Source organism: Tetrao urogallus, assembly GCF_951394365.1.
Source record: "Tetrao urogallus genome assembly, chromosome: 19".
NCBI lineage: Eukaryota > Metazoa > Chordata > Aves > Galliformes > Phasianidae > Tetrao > Tetrao urogallus.
Genome location: NC_136832.1, coordinates 635625 through 659280, shown reverse-complemented (window position 1 = coordinate 659280; position 23656 = coordinate 635625). Strand labels below are relative to the sequence as shown.

Genomic DNA, 23656 nt, shown 5'->3' with positions numbered 1-23656 from the left:
GCCAAGCTTTGCAAGGCCTACCAGGACAGTGTCACCAATGGAACACTACAACGTGCCTTCTCAAAACCAACGGGCAGCTGGCTGATGTCATACCAGACGGAAAGGCCTCAGCTGCCCAAAAAGAAAGGAAGCAAAAACAGACAGTTGAAAAAATGGGGCTCAATTTACAGATGTCTACCATGGTTTTCAAAGAGCCATGACTGCAGCTAAGGGAAGTGGAATGGATAGAACAGATGGAAATGAACTCTGAGTTTACATGGAAATGATTAAAGTAGAAATAGAATAATATAAGCATAAAATCTGCTTGATTGATGAATGGTTTTTTGGTGGCCTTCCTACCCCTCCTCAGTTCTTGTTTGCTGCAGAGGAGTGGAGCAGGTCAGAAAGCAGGGTCAAAATGATGTCCTCCATCAGGGCCATCTCTGCCACAGGTGTTACTGGGCAAAAAGTCATGTGAAAGAACAGGTAGGCAGGAATTGTTTTTCTCAGTGTTAGAGATGAACACTGCTTCTCATCTCCATGCTTCCTGCTTCAGCTCTGCATGCTCTCTCTACTTGCCCAGCCGGTGTCCTGAGGCACAGCTCAGGCCATTCCTCCACCAAACCCACTGCTGCAGATTGACCCAGTGCCTCTTCCACATGGAGGCTGTCCTGGTTTCCATGTGTGAGGCTCAGGAGCAAAAGCCACATTGCCGAGTGCCTCTTATGTACCAGCAGCTTCCAAGGCAAAGATGGTGCATCCAGCATGCATCACTGCCTCTGATCTTTGAGCCACACACTGCTTGGTTTGCTGGAAAAGAGATCGTTTTACTGGCAATCTCCCCTTCACAACAGCAAACAACCTCTTCTGCTGTCTCTTGAGTCAAAAACATCCTGGCTCTTTCCACGAGTGTCTGCGAACCCACACGAACATTGAAGCACAGTGAGACAAAGCAACGCACACAGTGGCAGCAGCTGCTGGTGCACATCCAAAACCCAAGCCCTGGTCACACAGTGCCACTGGGTTAGTTGCTCAATAAATATCATCATTATTGTGGAGTTCATTCATTTAGAAGGCTCGAGAAAGATGCATCAGGTAGGATGACTGCCTGCTTCCAAGGGCAGCCAGCTCTGAAAACCGCAGAAGTGATTAACAACACAGAGTGTGGTGTGAGGGGCATGGAGACCAAGGCCCATCTAACCGCAAAATCTCATGGAAGAAGCAACTGAAGAGACACCCAAGGTCAGGCTGGATGGCACTCCGAGCACCTGATGGAGCTGTGGGTGCCCCTGCATTCACTGCAGGCAGCTGGATTACAAGAACCTTCGAGAGTCCCTTCCAATGCAAACATCTCTATGATTCTGTGACTTCTAACTGGATGTGCTGCACCACCACAGCCTGAGATCACACAGTGATCGCAGTGCCAGCCCTCACCATCATCTAACTGACTGCCTGCATTTAGCAGTAATCTCCCTATGCAAAAAAAAAAAAAAAAAAAAAAGGAAGAAGAAATTCTGACCAGGAATGTGACTGTTCCTCTGCTCAGAGCGTCCTCAGCATGCTCTATCAATTACTTTCCAGTTGTGTGGGTCTCAAGACAAAAGTAAACCAAAACATTCTTTGAAGAGGTAATGCCATGAATGAAACAAGTGCTCAAATTTGGGGAAAACAAACAAACTAAGCAGCATCCTTAATTCTTCCAGCTATCCCAGTCTTCTAAAACACACAGCCTTTCCTGACAACTAACTGCTTCAGTCAGTGTAAGAGGAATTTAATTGTGTTTTCATTCCTCAAGGGATGCTCAATAGCTCCGAATCCTTCAGAACAGGTAAATGATGGGACCAAACCAGGCTGCCTCTCCGCTAGAAAATAAACATTAAAACACAAACCAAGACAACAGCGAAGAGTCGGAAAGAATTCCTCAGCTATTAGCAAAACAAATTCCCTTAAGTCCTTATTAGGAGTATCATGAGGGTGGTTTGAAGAGGAAAGTCGAACCAAATTAAAGAAAAGATGGCTTATCCAACAAAAAACAAACGCTCAGCGCTCGCCAAAAGCAAAAGAATTCAGTCTGATAAGAAGTGTGACATACAAATGATGCAGGTTAAAAACTAAATTTAAGATGATAATAGAATAGCTGCCAGCTTCTTTAAATTTTCAGCAGGGTAATGTCAACAGAGACAAAGAAATTCAGGGAAAAACAGAGTAAAGGATTTATTCACTGAAAGAGCTCTGTGTTGCTTGCTCAGAAACGACTGAGGCCTGCAAAGCCCCAGAGGTCCCGGCACGGTGCAGCCCACCCCAGCGCCAGCCACGAAGCCACAGGCAGCACTGGCACAGTGTGAGGAGCGGGACACAACCAGCACACGGGGGAGAACAGCAGCAGGACCTCAGGACTGGGAGAACTCCTCAGCTGGAGAGCGGCTAAGATGAGGCGGCAGATGTCCTGCTGCTGGAGATGGGCGCGTGTTCAAATAGCAGACTGCAGGCCACAGCAGGACAGCCGCGATCTGCCCAGGAGAGCGGATGGCCGAAGGAAAACCAAGTCCTGGTAACCCTGCTTTGCTGAAGGCATTATTGTTAGTTCTGCTCAGTGCTTCACAGAAGGAAGCCCCGCTCCACCTCACGTCTCCAGAAGCTCTCCTGGGCTCTGACGCTTAGCAGTGTGACAGAAAATAAGTTGGTCCCCCAGGAGCTGGGATGCATCTGTGTGCTGCCGCCTCTCCCTTCACATGCGCATCTACAGCACTCCGACCTCCTTTTGGGTTTCAAGGAAACCTTCACGGGTTTCTCACGGTTTTTGTCCACATCTCGGCACAGAATTGAACTGTTTGCTCCTCTTCTATCAGCTAGCTGCTTTGTTTGTTGCTCTGTTTGTTCCTTCCTGAAGATGGCTGGTGAGAATCCTTCTGAGAGCACCAAGGCTATTAAATACCCTGCCTAATTATTAATACTCCTCTCTCTTTCTAATGTAGGGTGTCTTAAGCTCTTCATGCTCTGGGGCTGAAAATCTCCCAGGTGGTCTTTTAAATAAAAGGGAAACCGTTTAAACAGCTTTCCTTCTCAGAAACACTCACACGCATCCCTTTGCGAGAGGCTGAGGGTAACACAGCCACTAAGGATGATGTGCCTGCAAAGTACAGAACGAGCAAAGGGAAGGAGGAAAGATGCCACCATTCAGGCAAAGGAGCAACTGAGGAGCAAAGTATATGCGACCATTTCTGGGTATGTTCTCCTCCAGTTGGAAATTTGTTACTGAAATAGTTTTTTCTTCACTCACCTTATTGAAATTAGATCTTTTTTTGAAGAGATATCATGAATGAAAGAACTGCTGAAATCCGGGTACGGCAGACAAAGCTGCATACATCATTTTCCCAGCTGTCTTGGTCTACCAAAATACAGCCTCTCCTGACAGCACCATGTCGCTAAAGACAAAACTGCCAGACGTCCTGAGCACCACGGCCTGGGCTGGTGCACAGAGGAAAACTGTGCTGTATGAGAGCTGGAGATGCCCATGCCCCAGCCTGAGGGGCTGCTGGGAACTCCGCCTCCAAGAAAGCTCCCATTCTCTCTGCAACCCCCATAACAGCGCAGTAAAGTCAAGACCATCCATACCCTCACAGCCAGCTCGCAGCCCCAGCAGCTCTGGGATTCACCCCTGCTTTGGGCATGGAGCACAGCTACATCTGCTCTGCTAGCGGGCTCCTGGCTGGTGACAGCCCTTGTGCAGATGGGGGCTGAGCTTCCAGTTGGCTCCATTCCCTCCGCAAACAGATGCAATTCCAATACCAGGGTCTGATTTATTCAGCAGGAGTCTCACACATTAAGTGTAGTTAAGTCTGAAAACAAATCTAATGACTTTAAAATAAATAGCCAACAGAGGACGTGAAACTAAAATTCTTCCTTCCTCTGACACCCACCATATAAACAGCAATAATTATATAAAACGTGTCTAACACATGACTACACAAGGCTCTGGTGAGCAAGAAAAGCACGCGCTGCTTGTCAGACATAATTGCACATTTAGTTTTTCAATTATTTCTTGTCAAGACCCAGAGCCCACCATCTGAACGCTGACATTAATTACTGGTAAGTAGTTTGTTTCACACTGGTGTGACAGAGATTCCCAGCAATTACCCCCAGGTCTGCCTCCCCAGTACTGCTCCACGTTGCCTGCCTTCCTGGGAGCCCCAGTGATGGCACACGGGGCTCAAACTGCTCCACCTCGTACAGATGGGGCTTCAAGGCTCCGGGAACTTTCCAGAGACAGCAGAGGGATACCTGAGTCTCAGGAAACGGCCCTGCTCCAATAGAGTCCACACCACATACAGACGGCATCGTCCAGTTGGGTTCCTTCTGAGCCCCTCTGCTCAGCTTTTGGCTCTATGCTCCCACAGCTCCAGTTGCCCATCACACAAGCAAAAAAAAAAAAACAACCTTTCTTGTTACTGGCTTTCAATTTCCCACCTTTTAATTTTGTTGACTGACTCTTTGCTTGCAAAAGGAGGTGGTCTGTGATCTACCTTCTCCGGAGCGGGAAGCTTTGTCATGTTGTCTTTTAGTTGTCATCTTCTCCAATGCAAACAGTCATGTCTCCTTTCACTCCCTTAAAAGAAGAATTTTTTTCTATGCTCCTAATAATTCTCCTTGTTTTTCACAATATCCCATTAATAAGCACACAGTGAGGTACAGGATCCACACACCATTTAATAAGGTAGGAAACACAGTTCCTTCTGCCACCACCAATTCTCAGCTGAAAACAGCTGCATGCTGAACCAATGTTATTTCAAAGGCAGCAGCCGGGCCCGATCAGAGCTGCAGAGGTGATAAGATCAGAAAAATCCTGTGCCTTCAGAGCTTTTAACATTTACTTGAAACAGAATAAAATCAATTCGCTGTGATAAATAAATAAAAATAGGAGCAACCCAATACTGTGGTCACCACATTAAGATGGAGCTACTGAACAGCTAGTAAAAAAATACCAACAGAAGGAAAGGGTAAAGATGCCCTGGAAACCTTATTTTGCTTACACATCTTCCTGATATAACTTAACAGTTAAAAGCTTACATGATAGCTTGCAATTAATGAGACACATTTAAGCAGGAACAACTTTGAAAAACAACCACCTTGTATTGCCAGCCCTAACGGTTTGATGCCATCAAAACCAAATTTCAACATTCAGCCACTGGCAGAGCTTTCCATTAAATTTGAACAGATTTTGCTATTTTGCTTTTTGTGACCATCTTTTGTTCAGTAGGAAGATGCTGAAGTGGTTTTCCTTCCAGCGCTTTGTTCAAGCCATCCTGAGTGCAAGCACCAGTGGTTCTCTCTAATGAGCCTCCCAAAACTGGGAAAACCTCAATTTTCCTCTGCATAAGAAGGGTGCTTGCACTGCCAAAATCCACCCCATGGAGCCCTATCCACTGGGTGCCCCAGAGGTGCCCATAGCCAGGCAGTGACAGCAGGTGGAGGTGGCACCAGGTCGGGGCGAAGCCTGGCACCATGCAAGCGTTGCCCACAGCAGACAAACTCACTGCTGTTTTCTGTTGCTTATCATCTGCCATAGGCAACGATGTGACCCACAAATGTGCTTTGGGTGCTCCATGGTTCACCCCACCCTGTGATGGCACCTCCCTGCCATCCCTGCCATCACCTTCTTCCCTGTCACCAACCAGGGGATCAGGCTCAGCCAGCATGGCTCACGAAGTGCAGGGGCAGAGCGGCTGGCAAGCTGCACGGAGGAAAAGGCTCTGTGGGTGTGAGCTGACAGCGGCAGCAGGTGAGCAGCAGTGTGCCCAGGTGGCCAAGAAGGCCCACGGCAGCCTGCCTTGTGTCAGCAGCAGTGCAGCCAGCAGGAGCAGGAGGGCATCGTCCCTCTGTACGGCACTGGTGGGGCCGCAGCTCAGTGCTGTGCTCGGTGCTGGGCCCTCACTGCACTGCAGACACGGAGGCCCTGCAGCGTGTCCAGAGATGGGCATGGAGCTGTGAGGGGTCTGGAGCACAGGTGTGATGGGGAGCGGCTGAGGGAGCTGGGATGGGTCAGCGTGGGGAAGGGGAGCTCAGGGGAGATGGCAGTGCTCTGCTACTGCTGAGAGGAGGCTGTGTGAGGTGGGGTCAGCCTCTGCTCCCAGGTAACAGCGATAGGACAAGATGATGCCCTCACACTGAGGCAGGGGAGGTTCAGACTGGGCATTAGGAAAATTTTCTTGTCCAGAAGGGTGTTTGGGCATTGGCACAAGCTGCCCAAGGAGTGGTGGAGTCACCGTCCCTGGAGGTGTTCAAGAACCGTGGAGATGTGGCACTTGTGGCAGTGGGCACGTTGGGGGTGGATTGGCCATTGAACTAAATGATCTTAGAGCTCTTTTCCAACCTTATCCATTCTATGATTCTCCAACTCTTGTTCTCCAACTCCCATTCACTGCAGCCCACTCCCCTTGCCATGCCATGTGCTTTCCTCCAATACAACTTCAGTGTTGTCACCACTTAAACCCTTGCATCACTCAGCTCCTACATCTCCACCTGTTTTTACCACAGAACCTTTGGAACACAGGCTAGGAATTTGCTATGCTGCATATGAATCATGGAAGAGCCACAACCAGAGCTGGTCTTTCACCACAGCATGCTCATGCATGGGGAGACACAGAGACACATGCACTGAACAGGCACTTCTCCTCACAGTCCCCATAGCTAGAATTATCTCCCTTGCATCCACCTCCAGCAAACTATAAATGTGGTGTACAGTCACTGCCCTCCCAACAACTCCCAGCTCATCCTCCTCATGCAGTCACTTTTTGCCATCCATCTCCAAGAGGGGGAATGCAGCTGAGCAAAGCTGAACCTGCCCACCACATCCCCACAAAGGAGGGAAATCTGTTCCATACCTGCTGGAAGAGCTCCTCCTCCCGCTGCTGTTGCTTTCGTCAGCCTGAAAGACAGAAGACATTAAAAAAGGCGGTTTAGGTTAAGAATACAACGCTGTCCTCTAATTCTTCTGGTGCACCTTGCACCGAAACCACCCTGAGTTGCACAAATCCTCAGTGCTCAATTTTGGCAGAATGTTCCACACACTTCAGCCCAAGCCCACAGCTTTCAGCAGACCAAGGCAGGACTTCAGACACAGCTCACCAAGGAGGTGATTTTATTTTTCTACTCCAAAAACACTCAACCAGCAGCAAACACTGGAGATATTGCTCTTGCAACCATTTTACTGCGTTCTGCCGTAGCCCCGCAAAGTTTGAAGCAACGAATCAAGAGAAAAATAAGGCCGAAACATCCAACTTACAGAAAGGAAATATCCAAATTCAATGCATCCACGCTCAGACGGCCTAAATTCACACCAAAAAAACCACCACGGTGCCTTGCAATCGCTGCGCCAGACTGGATCGGGCAGTGGGGACGCCAGGCATCATCCCAACCCACGTCAACCCAACCTCCTCAATTCCACCCCTCCTCATCCCAAACCACAGCTCCAAGCCTCTCTCCTCCTGATGAGGGGCTCTGGGGAGCACAGCCCTGACGTCCCGGTCCCACACACACCCAGCCCAGCCTGCGCTGCTCCCACGGGTGCCCCATCCCATCCCTGCTCACGGCAAGGGGACGGACACGGGGCCGCCTCCTCCCTGCCTCCATTCCCCGGCTCTCTGATTAGAGCCTTCCTTGGAAAGACAATATTATTCCAAACCCAGAAATTTTATTTCTGAATTTGTGCAAATATAAGTTAAAAGATATTAGCTGCATTTCACATTTTGTGCAAATGGCAGAAACAGGCAATTCATGTGCAGCAGGATGGGGGCTAGCCAACGATTTCGATAAAATAAACCCTTTTTTAATTTAAATGCTAATGCACTGAATTAAAATTTAATAACTGAGGAAATTGAAAAGCCGAGCAGGAATATTGGAAATAAATCCAAGCAGAAACAGCTGAAATTAAAAATTCTAGAGAGTGGGAGGATAGCAGCTAAGCTGTCTTATATGATTACATTTTTTTTTTTCAGAACGAAGGGGGGAAGGAAAAAAAATCCTATCTTTGGCTGGCTGTAGGGCAGTAAATCGAGAGTGCTGTGATTTATTGCTCAATTTTCCTGAGGGAAAAAGGCTTTCTTTCATGCTGAAATATTTCATAAATTTCAGGCCAGCATAAATTCTTAATTTAAAAGTTATGGAGGTCACATTTAGTGCAGTGGTGCAATTCTGAAATCTTAAAGGAGTAGCAGCCGAAAATTACAATTTGATTTTTTCTTATTTTTTAATTCTTCGTGTGAAATTTTGTTCAGAGGGATTCCCTGCGTTACAGAGAGCAGAAAGGCATCTTGGCTTCCAACGCTTCCGAAATCCACTGGAAATGAAGAGATAAAAATCTAATTGAATTACAAAAAGTTATTTTTTTTTATTATTATTGTTAGCCACTTGAGGAATTTCTGTTAAAAAATTTCCTCCTTCCATTGCCTGGGAAAAGCCAGAAGGGAGGAGCTGACAATGTAATTGCTTCTGTTAGATCTCCAATCTTTTGTGAGCGTTGATATGTTCATTTGTTATACAGCTGTTCGGCTACAGAAAGGATGTCAGAGCACCCATAATTCAAAGCAATCAATCAAAAATTAATGATTTGTCATGCTTACACAATGGAAAAAAAAAAAGAAAAAGGAAAAGAAAAAAAGCTTTATGGGTTCCTGCAACTGGTAGATTGCTCAAACCTTCGGGGCATTTTCTAGAAGATTAGATCTGTGTGTACAAAAAAGAAGAAAAAAAGATAAAAAAGAAAAAAAAATGAAAAGATGAAAAGGAGACTTGGTACAAAGGCAGGGCAGAAGCCCCGTGGGGTGCGGAGGGGTCGGCATCATCCAAAATCCCACTGAGATTTGGGGACACCAGTGCCCATCCCTTCAGATTTCTGCCAAACCCAGCCATGATGGCACCGCAGGGCCCCACGTCTGGGAGGGCAGTGCAGCCCCACAGCCGCCACAGCACGGGCCCAATGGGCCCCCACCGTCCCCATGGGACCCACACACACAGCAGGCCCATCACCTGCTGGCACCCAGTGCTGCCACCCCTCAGGGAAAGGTTTTGGCTTAGGAAGTGCTATTTGGGGAAGATCTATTGGGAAATGCCATTTCTAACAACAGGTTTTTTTGCTTTTTGACCTCTTTTACTCAGCAATTCTTGGGACTCCCTTCTCTCATGATGCCACAAATATCAGTGCTAAGGGTGAGAGGTGTGTGAGGAGCACACAAAGAGAGGTTTGATGGTGTGAGGGACTTCTCTGCTTCCAAAGAGAAAAGAGAAACCACAGGAGATGGGAGCTCTCAGCACAGAATCCATGGGTGTACAACCTGTTGGCTTGCCTGGGACAACCCTGAGTGAAGAGGAATTGTCTTAGGCCTCATATAAAATATATAATATAGTTAACGAATATAAGTAACAAAACTTTTTTTTTTTTTAATATTTTTTATTAAAATATATAAGAAAGAGGGCAACAAAAGCATAGAATTAGCAGGCTGGACACATATAAGATGGCTTCCAACCAGACAAGATGCTTTAGCATAGAATCACAGCACAGTTGGGTTGAAGGGCCCTCACAGCCCCCATCCCCACCCCTGCCATAGACTGGCTGCCCCCCTGCTCAGGCTGCCCTGGACCCATCCGTGGCTTGGGGCACCTCCAGGGATGGGCACCCACAGCTCTGGGCACAGTGCTGGGGCCTCTGAGGAAAGGATTTCCCCCTCACACCTAACCTAAATCCCCTCTCTTTCAGTTCAAAGCTATTCCCCCTTGTCCTATCACCACCTGCCCACACCAAAAGTCCGTCTCCTGTTTATAAGCTCTTAAGGAGGAGAAAAGCAGCCCCCAGCCTGCCCACATGGGAAGATGCTCGAAGTCCCACTGATGATAGCAGCACGGTCATCTGGGGCTGCTGCAAGCCCACACCTGTCCCTTTAGCATGGATCCAAGAGACCTAAAGAGCAAGCCAAGGCTGAAGGAAATCAGATACAGCCCTACAAAAGGTTCACAGCTGCTTAAATAAGCCTATTCCAACAAAAATGCTGCCAGCAAGGTGACTGTGACATAACGCTGAGGACCCCATTGGGCAGCTCCAAACCTCATCAATCACAAAGCAAATATCGGGTTCAGAAAGGAGCCCCCGGCCACAGACCTAAGCAGCCATATTTGCAGGTGCAGTGTTGGCTCAGAGGTGCCCATGGCTCAGCAGCCCCACCCACGGCTTGCTGTGAGCCCAACATCCCTCTTCATCCACGTAAAACAAAACATTACATTTAACTTCTCAAAACTCACATCCAAAGACTAGAAATATCCAAAGAACTCAATGCGTCCATCGCTGCACGTCACCATTCAAGCGCCCCCAACCTGAACGTGCTGAAACGGCTCCAAGCAGTGTTCAACAGAGCGATGTCTTCAGGAAGGGCAAAGAGAAATCTTCCCTCCAGCTTACCCGGTTCGTTATGTGAATGATTTCCTCATTTTGAACTGAGGAAGCAGAGCAGCAGGGCTCGTCCCGGCCCGCCAGTCTGTGAGGATGGGGTGCATGGAGAGCTGTAATGGAGACAACGCTCCCACTCGTAATGGTAACACAGCATCAAATAATTTACAGTTCAAAATACGACTTCCTAAAGCTGCTTTCGTGTCTGGTACATCAAGGGTAGTTACACAAAACTAACACAGATAAATAGCTATTAAATTAAAATGCACAAAACCAGAATGTGCTTTCTGACCATATGTTCCCCAACACAAGCAGAAAGTGAACCATGAGATAAATAAGAAATGTATCAGTCAGCATCTCCTAACAGGAGAAAGTGTCAAAAATTAGGAGCTCGAGCAGATGCACAGCTGACCCAGAAACGTGTGTTTAGAGAAAGGGCTACACTATGTGGGGAAAATTGAAAATAAAATTAACAGTTACTGAGAAGCAACAACATAACTAAAAAGCATTAAGATGCGAAATGAGATTTTGGAAGACTGAAGCACCAGCTTCAATTATGGTTACACAGCTCACGCCCAAAACATGGGCTGATGTAAGCGAGGGTTTGTGACACTGAGCCCTGTGCCACGCTGGATCCCACCTCTGTTAATTAATGCATCTATGAATTAATTGCTCCCACCCATGGTAACAATTCTGTGCTTTTACCGAAACTTATGAGGTCCTTCCACAGCCTCTCCCAAAGTGGCGGTAAGGAGAGCTTAAACCCACAGATTGTTTGTAAAAGGGTGGAATTATTTGTTTTACCTGAGGGGAAGAAAGAAGGGAAAAGAAGACAAAAAAGGATCTGAGTGCATTGCAAAAGAGAGCTGAGTCCTTTCTGGCGGAACACAGAGCACACGTACAGGTCAGGAAGGAGCCAGGAGCACACACTCAGTATGGAAAATTTCACTCCAAATAATTAAAATTTGGCATCAGAATAACCAACTGAAAACAGGTCTTGCAAAGGAATGTGCCATAAAAATAACTGCCGGCCTGCCTACCTGCGCTGCCTGTGATTATTAACTTCAGAGCAACACAACGTGCAGGAAGTGGTTCGGTTTTTTCTTTTTTTTTTTTTTCAATAAACAAAGGTTAAGATGCCGGCAGTCTTCTGTTTAACTTTCATTAAAGAGAAAAAAGGAAAAAACAGGGAGAAGGAACCCCACATTGCACCAAAACATCCACACCACAATGGACCAAGCAATACACCTGCAGCCTTGGTTCCTGCTGTCATGATGGGATGCTAAGGAAAAGCTCAAGTCCTGAACTTTGAGTGGCAGCACAGACCCAACATCACCCACCTTGCTCTTCTCAGCTCTCCCAAGCCCTGTGATCTCCCCCAGATTTAATTAAAGGCAAAGGGCATCACTGAGCGGGTGGGAGAGCTGAGCAGCCATGCCTGTGCGCTTCCCAGAGGCAAAGCATCGCCTAAATGAGGCAAAATGGTCTTTGATGCTTTGGAAAGCTTTGGCTTATCCCATCCTTGCTCTTCTCCTTAGCACATCCATAGGGGCAGCACCAGCATCAGACAGCACTGAGTTTTCCATGAGGGAACAAATAAGCCCATCAGAAAGAGGAATGCACTCCCTATTTCCTCAGCTGCAGCTCAAGAAATAACCAAAACAATAACAAAAGATTCAGAAAGGAGGAAATCTGAGCTCCATCAAGCACCTCCTCCATGAGGGCAGGGAGCACCGGCCCCTGGTAGAGCTGAGCACACATGGGGTCTGCTTTGACACAGAGCAGTTCCAAAATCAGGGGTGAGCATCCAGGGGCATTTCTTTTCCTCGGGCATAGCATAAAAGCAGAGCACGTAGAGGAAGAAGCTGCTTCTTCCTCTTGTGGCAAGGGGGAAAACCCAGCTGGGACAGGTCCACCCTCTGGTGTCCATTCCAGCACCCTCACTGACACCTCCTTCAGGCTGTACGCTGCTCACCCAGTGCAAGAGGATGCAGAACCAATGGTGTACATCCACATCTGCCATTCATGTTATTTAAACCCAGCTTTACTCAGATTCATCTCAACATTTCAGTTTCCAAAGACCATTCAGCACAAACTGGAACAGTGACTCCAAATGTGGTGATGGCACCTGCGGGTCCTCGCTGTGACGGCACATGAGTCCATTGCTAGCCTGCCTGTCCTCACCTGGCCACCACACCTGCATGCCTGGTGCCTGTTTAGCCGGGGGTAATTCAGGAGATTCATTGAACAGCTGCCTCATTCGTGCACCACATCTACACGGACGGCTCATACCTGCTGGAATCCGGTGCTCATAGAATCACAGAATCCTAGAATGGCCTAGGTTGCAAAGGAGCACAGTGCTCATCCAGTTCCAACGCCCTGCTGTGTGCAGGTCACCAACCAACAGCCCAGGCTGCCCAGAGCCACATCCAGCCTGGCCTTGAATGCCTGCAGGGATGGGGCATCCACAGCCTCCTTGGGCAACCTGTGCCAGTGCCTCATCACCCTCTGATGAAAAACTTCCTCCTCATATCAAACCTAAACCTCCCCTATCTCAGTTTAAGGCCATTCCCCCTTGTCCTATCACCATCCACCCTCACAAACAACCATTCCCCCTCCTGTTTATCTGCTCCCTTCAAGTTCTGGAAGGCCACAATGAGGTCTCCCTGCATCCTCCTCTTCTCCAAGCTAAACAAGCCCAGTTCCCTCAACGTTTCCTCATAGGAGAGGTGCTCTAGCCCTCTGACCATCTTAGTGGCCTCTTCTGGACTCGTTCTCATTGTAAAAAGAAATAAGCTGTTAATGAGCAATTTCAAAACAGCATCACCTAAGGTTAGCTTCCTGATGGTGGCCAATGTCCCAGAGAGAGCAAAAGGCAAAGAAAATGTTAAGGCACAGCCCATCGGTGTCATCGGGCAGCCATGGGTTGTGGTTCCCAGCGGTGACGACCAGGCTGCGTGAGAACAGCCAAGAGCAGAGCCAGGACCCACTCCAGGACCCACCTCAGATACAGAGGCGATGCTCCAGTCCCCATGGAGCCGCGAAGGAGAAGCCAAAGGTGCTCACCAGGTCGCACACACATAGGGTGCCCATCCCTGCATTAGCAGGGGGAATTAGAAGCTGATGATGTATCACAACATTTGTACACCTGGGAAGCACCCTGCTTCCTGCAGGTCCTCAGCTGCCACGAAACCGTACAGCGCTTCCCAAACTGCTGGTGATGGGGCCTGGAGCCCAGCTGCACAGGGCAGCCCACAGCTCAGGTGTGAGCACGGGATTCCACTGGAAAAGCTGAAAGGGGAACGAAGCTTTCTACACTCAGTTTCAGTTCTACTTCCTGAACCCAGGGACTCTCTCTATGCCAATTTCAATTGGAAGATCTAGTTTTCTTTTAATTGTTATTATTATTATTATTATTATTATTTGTAATATTGGTCTTGAAAACAGTTGAACTGGGTTTGCTCAAACTTTTCCACAAATTCTTATGTTGGGAACAGAAAATTGGAGCTTGGGAGGGAAAACTGTAAGCAGGCAAACAAACAAACAAACAAACAAAGTTATCACAATCTAGAGACTACCTGCATGACATTTCACTGTCTTTACTCCTTGCTTATCATTCCCTTTCCATTTTACAAGCTTAATTTAACAACGTGGGTACTCCACCTGCAGCCACCCGTTTCCGGAGCTCTCAGCAACTCATAAGCACAAGTCCTAAAAAGCTTCACCAGGAGAGCTGCAATCCCTGCTGGGAAAGGCGCAGATCTGCCAGCTCTTCACCAGGAGAGCTGAACTAACACCGAAGCCAGCAGCGGGACACTTCTGGCACATCTCCACACTTCTCCCAGTTACAGCCATAGCACCGATCGAGAACCATCCTCCAGATTTCATGTCAGCTTATTGGTATCAAGGGGGAAAAAACAAATAGTGCCACCAGCTCGGCCACGCACTCAGCAAATCCAGAGCTTTCTGCTTCAAAACTGAACCGAAAAAAAAAAAAAAAAGCCTTTGAAGCACCCAGGATTTCCTCATCACCTACCATTTGTTTGGGCTCCCAATACTTCAGGTAGTCCCAGACAGGTTTAAGGACTGCAAGCAGTTGCCTTTGAGTCAAGGGAATATTCATATGAGTAATTTTATGAACTCGCTGAAAGCACTGGCAGAATCTGTGCTTTGAATTTCAATTTTTCTCTTGTGGCAGCGCAGGGAAATTCAAGTAGAATATTCTGGCAGAAGTAGACAGAAGAAAGGGAACATTAAATAAATTTTAACCTAAAACTACAACTGTTCAAACAAGTATTAAAAAGCTTCAACCCGACACACCTCGCTGAGCTGCTGGTTTTGTCTTCTGCGGTTTGGGTGGTTTCAGTTTTTTTATTCTTTATGTTTTTGTTTTTATTTTTTTCAGAAAAGTCATGAAATTAAAATTATGAATTAAATCAATGCGGCAAATTGGCCTGGATTAGAAGAGTTACTCCTTGATTATAAGCAACCGAAAAGTAATCAAAATATTTTTCCCATCTCCTGTTGCTCGGCACTCTCCTTACTCCACTCTTTATGAGAAAAATAATCAAATTGAGGGTGAAGAGGAGAAAAAACATTACTGATTGCTCCTCAACTCTCGCATTATTAAAAGCTGGAAAATAAGAGTGACCAGGCAAAATAACAGAATTATCTGAATCAGGCACTTGTTTACAGATGGTATGAGTTTCCCAGAAAAAGAAACAGCTGGAAATATTTTTAAGGAATAAATGTATGCGGAATGAGAGCTCGGGGGGAGGAGGGCACGGTTCTTTTTTTACTCGGGGAAAAAAAAAAAAGGAGAAAACCCACACAATAGAATTTCAGAAATCCACCCATTTCTGCAGGTTTCCAATTTCACAGGAAACTCGCAGGAAATCAATTCTTACAAAATCCCGTTGCAGGCACTTTTCCAAGTTGATAAAACAAACCGATCTTGCACGAGACAAGCTCACGTGAAGGGAAAATTAAAATAGGACTCCTACACGGAATCCCACACATCTTACTACAAAAGCTCTGTTAAACACGTTTTCTTGGCCACACAGCAGAGGTGCATCTCTTGGCTCTGTGTAGGAATGCTGTGCTTTGAAATGGAGCGTCCATTGCTGACAGTGGATGCCAGCAGCCATCCAGCCTCCGCCCAGCAGGAAGCTCCGGCCATGAGAGCTGCAGGCCACGAGGCCTCCTCTCAGCCTCCTCTCCTCTGACCAAACCCTGGCAGTCCATGCTCTCCAGACCCTTGCTCATCTCTACAGCCTTTCACAGAATCACAGAATCACAAGGTTGGAAATGACCTGCAAGATCATCCAGTCCAACCACCCTCCCATTCCTATCAGTGCCACAAGCTACTAAACCATCTCTCGTAGCTCCTCATCCAGGCGCCTCTTGAACACTGCCAGGGACGGCGACTCCACCACCTCCCTGGGCAGCCATTGCAGTGCCTGACCACCCTTTGAGAGAAAAAGTTTCTCCTAATATCCAACCTAAACCTCCTCTGGTATAACTTCTTGCCATTTCCTCGGGTCCTACTATTTGCCTGGGAGAAGAGGCCAGACCCTTTTGCACCACAACCTCCCCTCAGGAAGTTGTAGAGTGCAATGAGGTCTCCCCTGAGCCTCCTCTTCTCCAGACTGAACAATCCCAGCTCCCTCAGCCGCTCCTCGTAAGACTTGTGCTCCAGACCCCTCACCAGTTTCATTGCCCTTCTCTGGACACGCTCCAGGGCCTCAATGTCTTTCTTGTAGTGAGGGGCCCAAAACTGAACACAATACTCGAGGTGCGGCCTCACCAGTGCTGCGTACAGGGCGATGATCACCTCCCTGCTCCTGCTGGCCACACTATTTCTAATGCAGGCTCTCCATTAGCTCCATGGCAAGGACTCAGGGCCCATCTGTCCCAGCCTTGCTCCCACAGGGACGCCCAGCGCAGGTGCCCTGCACCATGTCCAGGTGGCTTTTGAAGGTTTCCAAGGAGGAGATTCCGTAGCCTCTCTGGTGTTCCATCCTGACACGGGGCATCACTGAGAAGAACCTAGTGAGAGAATCATGGAGGAGCAAAAATCCAGAGGTGGCAGAGGTTGGAGGGGTGAGGAGTGCTGGGGGACCAGCAGGTCCTGCCCCAAATTCACTCTCAGACGCAACCCTACAATCAGGGCACAGGCTCCCATGCTATACGGGAGCACTTCTGCCATCACAACCCTGAGCTCCTGATACCCATTAAGGCCAGTGAAGCACCTAACAGCTCAAGGCTCACTAGAAAGGCTTCTGTACCATAAGCCATGAAAGATCACGGAATCACAGAACCACAGCGGTTGGAAGGGACCTCTGGAGATCATCTGTCCTCCTGCTCTAGGCTCGGGTTACTCAGGAAAGTGTTCAGGTGTGTTCTGAGTACGTCCACAGGAGAAGATTCCACCAGCTCTCTGGACAGCTTCTTCCAGGGCTCTGCCACTGTTAAAGTACAAAGGCTTTTCTTCATGTTCGTATGGAGCTTCCTGTGCTCCAGTTTGTGCCCACAGCCCTCAGTGAGGAGTTTGTGCCCTTTCCTCAGTGAGGAAAGGACAGAGACCCACACAGACCGTCCTGCTCATCACTGATGCAAGTCTGTGACCTTCAAGAAGCCCCAACCAAAACATCAGAAAACATTAAAATCAAGAAATAAAAACAACTCCTGCACACAACATCCTCACAGAACCACCTGAGCCCGGAGTTGGATTTATGGACCTCATGGCTGAGGAGGAGTGCAGTGATGAAGCACTTCTTAGAAGAAGCTTTAGCAAGACTAAAACTTTGCCCTTTAAGCCTGCAGAGAGCGGTGCACATCCCAGAGCAGCTGCTCCCTCCTCACGCAGATGAGGGATGGCAGTCATGCGATCCCTGCATTTGAGTCTCATTTTTACTCTTTCTTTTGCAGATTTTTGAGGATGCTTTGGGTCCCTCCATAATTAACAGCACTACACACGCAGGTACTAGCAGTGTTCAGTTTAAATCTGAGGCATGTAAAGAAAATTAAATATTTGTCAAACCTATGACAATCCAAAGCAGAAAATCAGTATCAAGAATCAGACATTAGCAATATGAGAAATCCCTCGGTGGGTACACACACATTGGACGACAGTATGAAAGCAAAAATGTTATCCTTATGGTCCTGTTCCCGACACCATAAAATAAACCACACTATTCCAACAAGAAAAATCCCTCACAGCATTTAGAAAAGGCTAAGAAGTGAAACTAAACAAATCTTTACCACTGGATGGTTAACTATGGACCATAATCTTCTCGCCCAATTTTGTATGACTGGCTTTTATAATAGCACGAAATGGTGGTAATTTTACTTTGGAAAGGGGAAAAAAAAAAAAAAAAGACAAACCACACTGATCTAAAAGTAAGGAGGGGGAAGGCACACAGAGCTGGATGAATTTTTCCGAACTGAAAAAAGAGCAGTAATTACAGGGGGGAAATTCTGGAGTTTAGTCTGGAACGAGTGGGCGCACTCTGTGCCACCAACCTCTGCTTCTCTGAGTCCCACAGTGACATTTTTAAGCCACCAGTTGGGCTACAGACATTTTCTCTCAAGGCAAACTGCATGGGACAAACACTGCCTGGACCCAGACAACCTTCTGTTCTCTGTAGTTCACGGAGCTGAAATAAAGGAGGGCAGAGAGCGGCAGGGAGATTACGTTCAGCCAGAAGTGCAGCCATAGCAAGACTGCCCACTGCATGGATTCATGACACTTCTGCTGAACTATTCATACAATGGAGTATCACACTCAATTTCAAAAAGTGGAAGTGACCACAGACTGGCACGTAAAATTTTCTGATTTACACAGGCAAAATACCTACCCTGCTTACTTCTTAAAGCAAGAACTCTACAGAATGTTCAAAAAAAACCTAAAGGAAATGAGCCCCAAGTTCTGTGCAACCCAGCACTATGTAACCCAAAATGTTGTTCTTCTATTTTTCAAAAATATATGTATTAAAATCAATACATTTTTCCTTCAGCTCAACCCAAAAAGGAATTTTTCAATTTGTTGGTGCTTGAAGGAAACCAAAAATCTATTAATTGCATAGCTCTGCCACCAGCAAGGTTTTGTCAGAGCAGTGCTGGAAAACCACGGCTGTGACGTGAAGAAGTACAAATGCTCTGACAAAACCCATCTCAGGACTGACCTTTGCAAAAAAAAGCCATGAACCCACAATAACAGAACCATGGTCCTCTGCATGAAAAAGAAACAGGCCAAGAGCTGCTGCCCCCTTCAGATACGTCCCCAGAAATTCCCCAACTGCTGCAGCCTCCCACGGCCACCAACTGCAGAAGATGCTGGGCTGGGAAAAGCTCACATACCCCAGATTTTGCAACTTCCCCCAGAAAGGGATCCCACCTGCACTGCGGCAGTCCCACAGACAGCTACTTACCCTGGGCAGACAAGGAACATGGCACACTCAAAGTTCTGGGAGTGTCTTACGGCACATCATCTCCAAACAATCACCCTACTGAAGACACGGAAAATTTAAGTCCAAGAATTATTTTCTGCATGTAAGTTTCCAGGTGTGGGATTAAAAGTAAGAAAAGACGCGATAACTCGGAGCATCTGTGTGAAAGTCCAGCGAACACCAGGGGCTGTCTCTGCATCCCCAAACTGCATCCTGGCCCAACAGACCTCGACTTTGATTCACTCTGCATCCACACTGTCCTGCATTCCAAGGACACGGTGTGCTCCTGAGTCCAGGAGAAGGCTGAGCGGAGAGAGATGGGGACAGAAGAGAAGCACATCCCCAAGCAACAGCAAGAGAGCCTTGCAGAGAACCTTACAATCCTCCCAAAACACCAAACTGAGGCCAGGACACACCTTCATTGCAGCCATTCCTTGCTTCATCACACTGGCAATCTCAATGGGGCATCTCCAACCCTTCACAAATGCCACAGGTCCTCACTCACTGCTCCGGATCTCTAAGTGTGTGAGCAGGCACCCAAGCACAGGGCTATGGATGTTTGCTGAAGCTGCACCAGGTCACAGATCTGCTCTGGGCCTGCAGACGCTTGGCAGTGAGCTGCTGCATTGTATTCTCCATGAACAGGGAAGATCATCCTGCTCCTTTTCCAACTGTAGCCCCCAAAAATCTGTGCTAAAAAACATCATCTCACTACATATTGTTCATGGCTTCCTTTTACTCCAACTCAACCAGTGATGGACTAGTTTGGCCCAGTTAGGGATGAGGCGGAAAACTTCATATTCCTACTCTGGAGTACCAGGCCACTTAGCAAAAAAACAGAAACATCTTACTAAATAATGGCTACTTACCAATGAAATAAAGAAAATTAAACAATGAGCCACATTCTTTGCATTACCGGAAGCTGCAGTTCATCAAGCCATACCTCCAAGAGATGCTCACTGCACTTTTGTGGGCAGTGCCTGCACACAGCCTGCATTACCTGCAGGCAGGTCTTTCCGACCCTCACAACACCTCCTGCATTGACTGCTGAGCATGGGAGAAAGCATCCTGCGGGTGTCCCCAATGCTCTTAAGGAAGCAGTTGCGTAAATATTTCCCCATACAAGCTCCCTGCACCCAGAAACCAAGGTGCTCATAGGTGACAGCAAAAAGGAGCAGATACTCAAAGCAGCACAAGCTGGCATGCAGGTGACTCTGCCAAGCATTACAGCTGCTTCAGCGTTACCTTACTCCTCATAGCTCTTTTTCCTAAGAAAAGTAAATATTTATTTTAATTCCACCTGAATGATCAAGAAAATGTGGAGAAGCTGGTCCTCCTCCCTAGAACAAGATCACTACCCTCGCACACTGAGAGAGGACCCTCACTGGTCCCAGGACCCACAGCACCTGAACGACATCTCCACTTCCTCGCTGGAAGTAGAGTGGGTAAAGGAGAGTGAAAATGAAGGCGTATTTCTGTAAATGAGAGCAGCATCTGCAGTTCCTGTGTCCATACTGCACTACCAATGTTCCAGAGCCACCAGTTAACCCCAGAAAGGCAGCACCAACCGAGCATCTGGATTCCTCAACAAAATCTGAGATGCCAAAACGGCTTTCTGGCTGTAGGCTTGGAGGGTCCTCACACAGCTTTGTGCCTCGCAAACAGATTTGTGTGGATGTTGCATACTCTGTAGAAAACCACAAAGTTATTCTGCCTGCTACCACGAGGGCACTACGCAGCCGTTCCCCTCCAGATCTGCCTCTGCACAGGGAGCAAAGCAGCTCCACTAAATTGGCACGGATTCACTACAATAATTCTCCATCAATGTTATTTTGCAGCACTCTATTTTCTGCTCACACATATGGCAAGGCGGCAGCTTGCGGACTCACTGTATTGGTCTCCTGTGACTAATTGCCTAGGTAATAAAAAACGAGAAAGCTCTCGTACCGCAGCTATGCAGCCACTGTACTCCAGCACGAAGTGGACACACTCAGAAGCCTCATGGGATCCCCCTAAATCTGCAGTCGGATGAGGGTTCAGAAAAAGGACACTCAGAAAGTTCAGTCCTGCACTGCCTGAAAGGCTCTTAACCACGACCTCCTGCCTTCCCTGGAGCCACTCGTGGGCAAACTCAGCACCTCACACAAATCATCACGACTATCAAAAATATCCTTACAATGGAGCTTTTATTTCCATATATTTGAGGCTGCTTTCCCCTTTTGTTTCTTCTCTAAAACCGGTTAAAATGAGCATTAAGGGATATAATTATGTTGTTAGCTTAATTGCCTACTTAAAGCAGAATCTACAGGGGTTTAACGCAAGATATGGAAAGGGGGGGAGAAAGGAAATTGGGATATTAATGGATACAATTTTAAAAATGAACCTCTTCTGGGGACTGGAGGGTTTGGGGCATGGGACAGAGTGTGTTGGTAGGGGAGCTGGCATCAGCCCGCATCGGTTTCCACTGCAAGGTTTTGCTACAAATGCAATCAGTCGGCCTACTCCTTCTCCAGCAATCTAATTTGGGAGAGTTTGACCTAATTAATCATTAACCACCACCAAAAAAAAAAAAGTATCCCTCCAGTTTGAAAACTTGATGCTATTATTGGCATGACACACTTAGGCTCAGGATAGGGGCTGCTATCTGGTACATGCACGACGTACAAGAAGCAGTCCAGCTGAGATACCTCTTGCCATCACAGTCAGAAGAGCCCAGGCAGGGCAGGGGAGCATGAAGCAAGCCCTGAGCCCTTAGTCTGATAGTTGCTGTTTAAAAAATTGCAGCAGTGTCAACATGCAAACGCAGAAGGATGCTTGCCCTACAAGCCAGCCCCTCCTCTCCCCCACACGCTCAAAGGCAGGCAGTCTTTTGTATTTATTTAGAAACCCTTAAGTAAATCTGCAAAGCTTTCTGTGTTTACACCACCTCATTTAACTGATTTTATGCCAGACCAAAAAAAGCACAGCATGAAGCCTGCTGATGAGCAGAAAGGAGTGCAATGATTTTGGAGGTCCGGAGACCCATCCATACATTTCATGGTCCCACCACATCCCTGGAGCATCTAAGTGTATCACACTGCTGCACAGAGCAGAGGGACCTCTCAGGATTAGGCAGAAACGGGATTTTCCATTCATGGCCCTGAATGGCTTCTGCACCCATTCTCCCTTCCCAAGGAGAGCTCCTGCAGCCAGTATTACATCTCTACTGTCTCGGAGACACTGTGCTTCTGCTGGGCTCCCGCAATAACTACAGCTTCTCCGACACCAGGGTTTGTCAGACCAAGAATCAACCTCAGTGCTTCCCTGTGCCGCAAGTGAAAACGTTCTTGAAAATCCAATAAAGACACGCACTATTCTACTCCTACAGAGATTGATCAAACCTTCCTCCATGGTGTTTGCTCAGAAACATGTAGTGAGCAGAACTGAGAGCCACTACCTTCAAGTTCAGCCAGAAAGAGAAACAAAATGGTAATTGCCGAAGAGATGCTTCCCACCCAAAACAACTGCCGCAAGAGCCCTCCAACAGCCTGCGCCTCACCTAAGCTGTCTTCCTTAAGAGCTTATTTAAATAAAATTACCAAATCTTTAAGAAAATGTGATCATTCTGCGTTTGTTTCCATACAGCCTTTCATGGCCCCCACAAACAGATCGTGGCTGGAGTTCTGACAAGTGACTGCGTTGGATGCGGTTGCAGGAGGGACGGATGAATGACTGGACTCATCAAAAACCACAGAACTCCTGTCTTTCAGGGCCTCCTCAGGAGCAGTGGAAAGGTGCACTGTTACAAGTTTGTCATTACCAAGCACGAATCAAGGACTTCAGTAGAGAAGCCACCTTGGATCATTTGATAATAGAATAATTGCTTCCTATCCAGATATAAGTGGATTTCAAACAACTTGAACTTAACAAAACTGAACGAATTAATGAAGCACCAGAATTCAGACATTAGGCTGAAAAGAAAAATGAGAAAGAATTTAGAAATTAGCAGAAAGAAAGAGCATGAGAGAGAGGGAATAAAGGGACGCAACAACAGCTCACAAATGCCAGGATGGCAGAGGATGAGAAACCACAGCCACTGCAGCGCAGGATCAAGTGGCATCAGCAACGCACCAAAAATCTCCACCCCTACAACACCACGCTGTAAACCTCCACAGCCCTATTGCACTAAAACCACATCAAAAAGAACGACACAGTTGCAAAATCCAAAGTCAGAAAACACCAAAACTCTGGCTGAATGCACCCTGTGCTACGAGCTGCCAGCCTGGAGCTCCCACTGCAGGACCAACACATCAGTGCTCAAGTCTCTATCAGAAAATAATTAAAGGCAGAAAAAGAACATTTCTAGCAGCTGAATGAACACGGTAGGGACCACTGCTGGATCACCAGGTCATTGATTCAGCAATGTTAGTCCAGCTTGACTTTTTGAGTTTAAAATTGGAATTTTTAGGACAATAAAGAAATGTTTTGCTTCTTAGTTTCCTTATTTCTCCTTCTCTCCCGTACTGTTGGTGCTTTTCTCCATCCCCAGGTGAGGGCAGGACACAGAAGGGATGCTTCTCCCACTCAGCCCCTCTGGCTGCTGTTTTCTCTCTGCCAAGGGTTTGCAGCCTGAGTGCTTTCTGAGGTTAATAATTCAGCCACATCACAGTGTTTTTCCACAGTGTTACATCAAATACAAAAAGTTTTCCAAGTTTTCCACTGGGTGTTGAGTGTTTTCAGCCTCTTTCCATAGAGAAGCAGAGTGGATGGAGATGCTGCTAGCCCTTAACTGCAATGAGCCGCAATGAAGGAC

At 47.3% G+C, this 23656-nt stretch overlaps 1 protein-coding gene across 1 annotated transcript in view; it reads right to left on the bottom strand.

Moving 5' to 3' along the window:
- Positions 1 to 23656, bottom strand: part of ZNF618 (zinc finger protein 618) — a gene marked incomplete at both ends in the record, with an annotated part of 135564 nt that overhangs the window by 65027 nt on the left and 46881 nt on the right. Inside the window, one exon of the mRNA XM_079544887.1 lies at positions 6861 to 6904. Coding sequence (XP_079401013.1) covers positions 6861 to 6904 — 44 coding nt within the window. The remainder of the gene's footprint in view (positions 1 to 6860; positions 6905 to 23656) is intronic.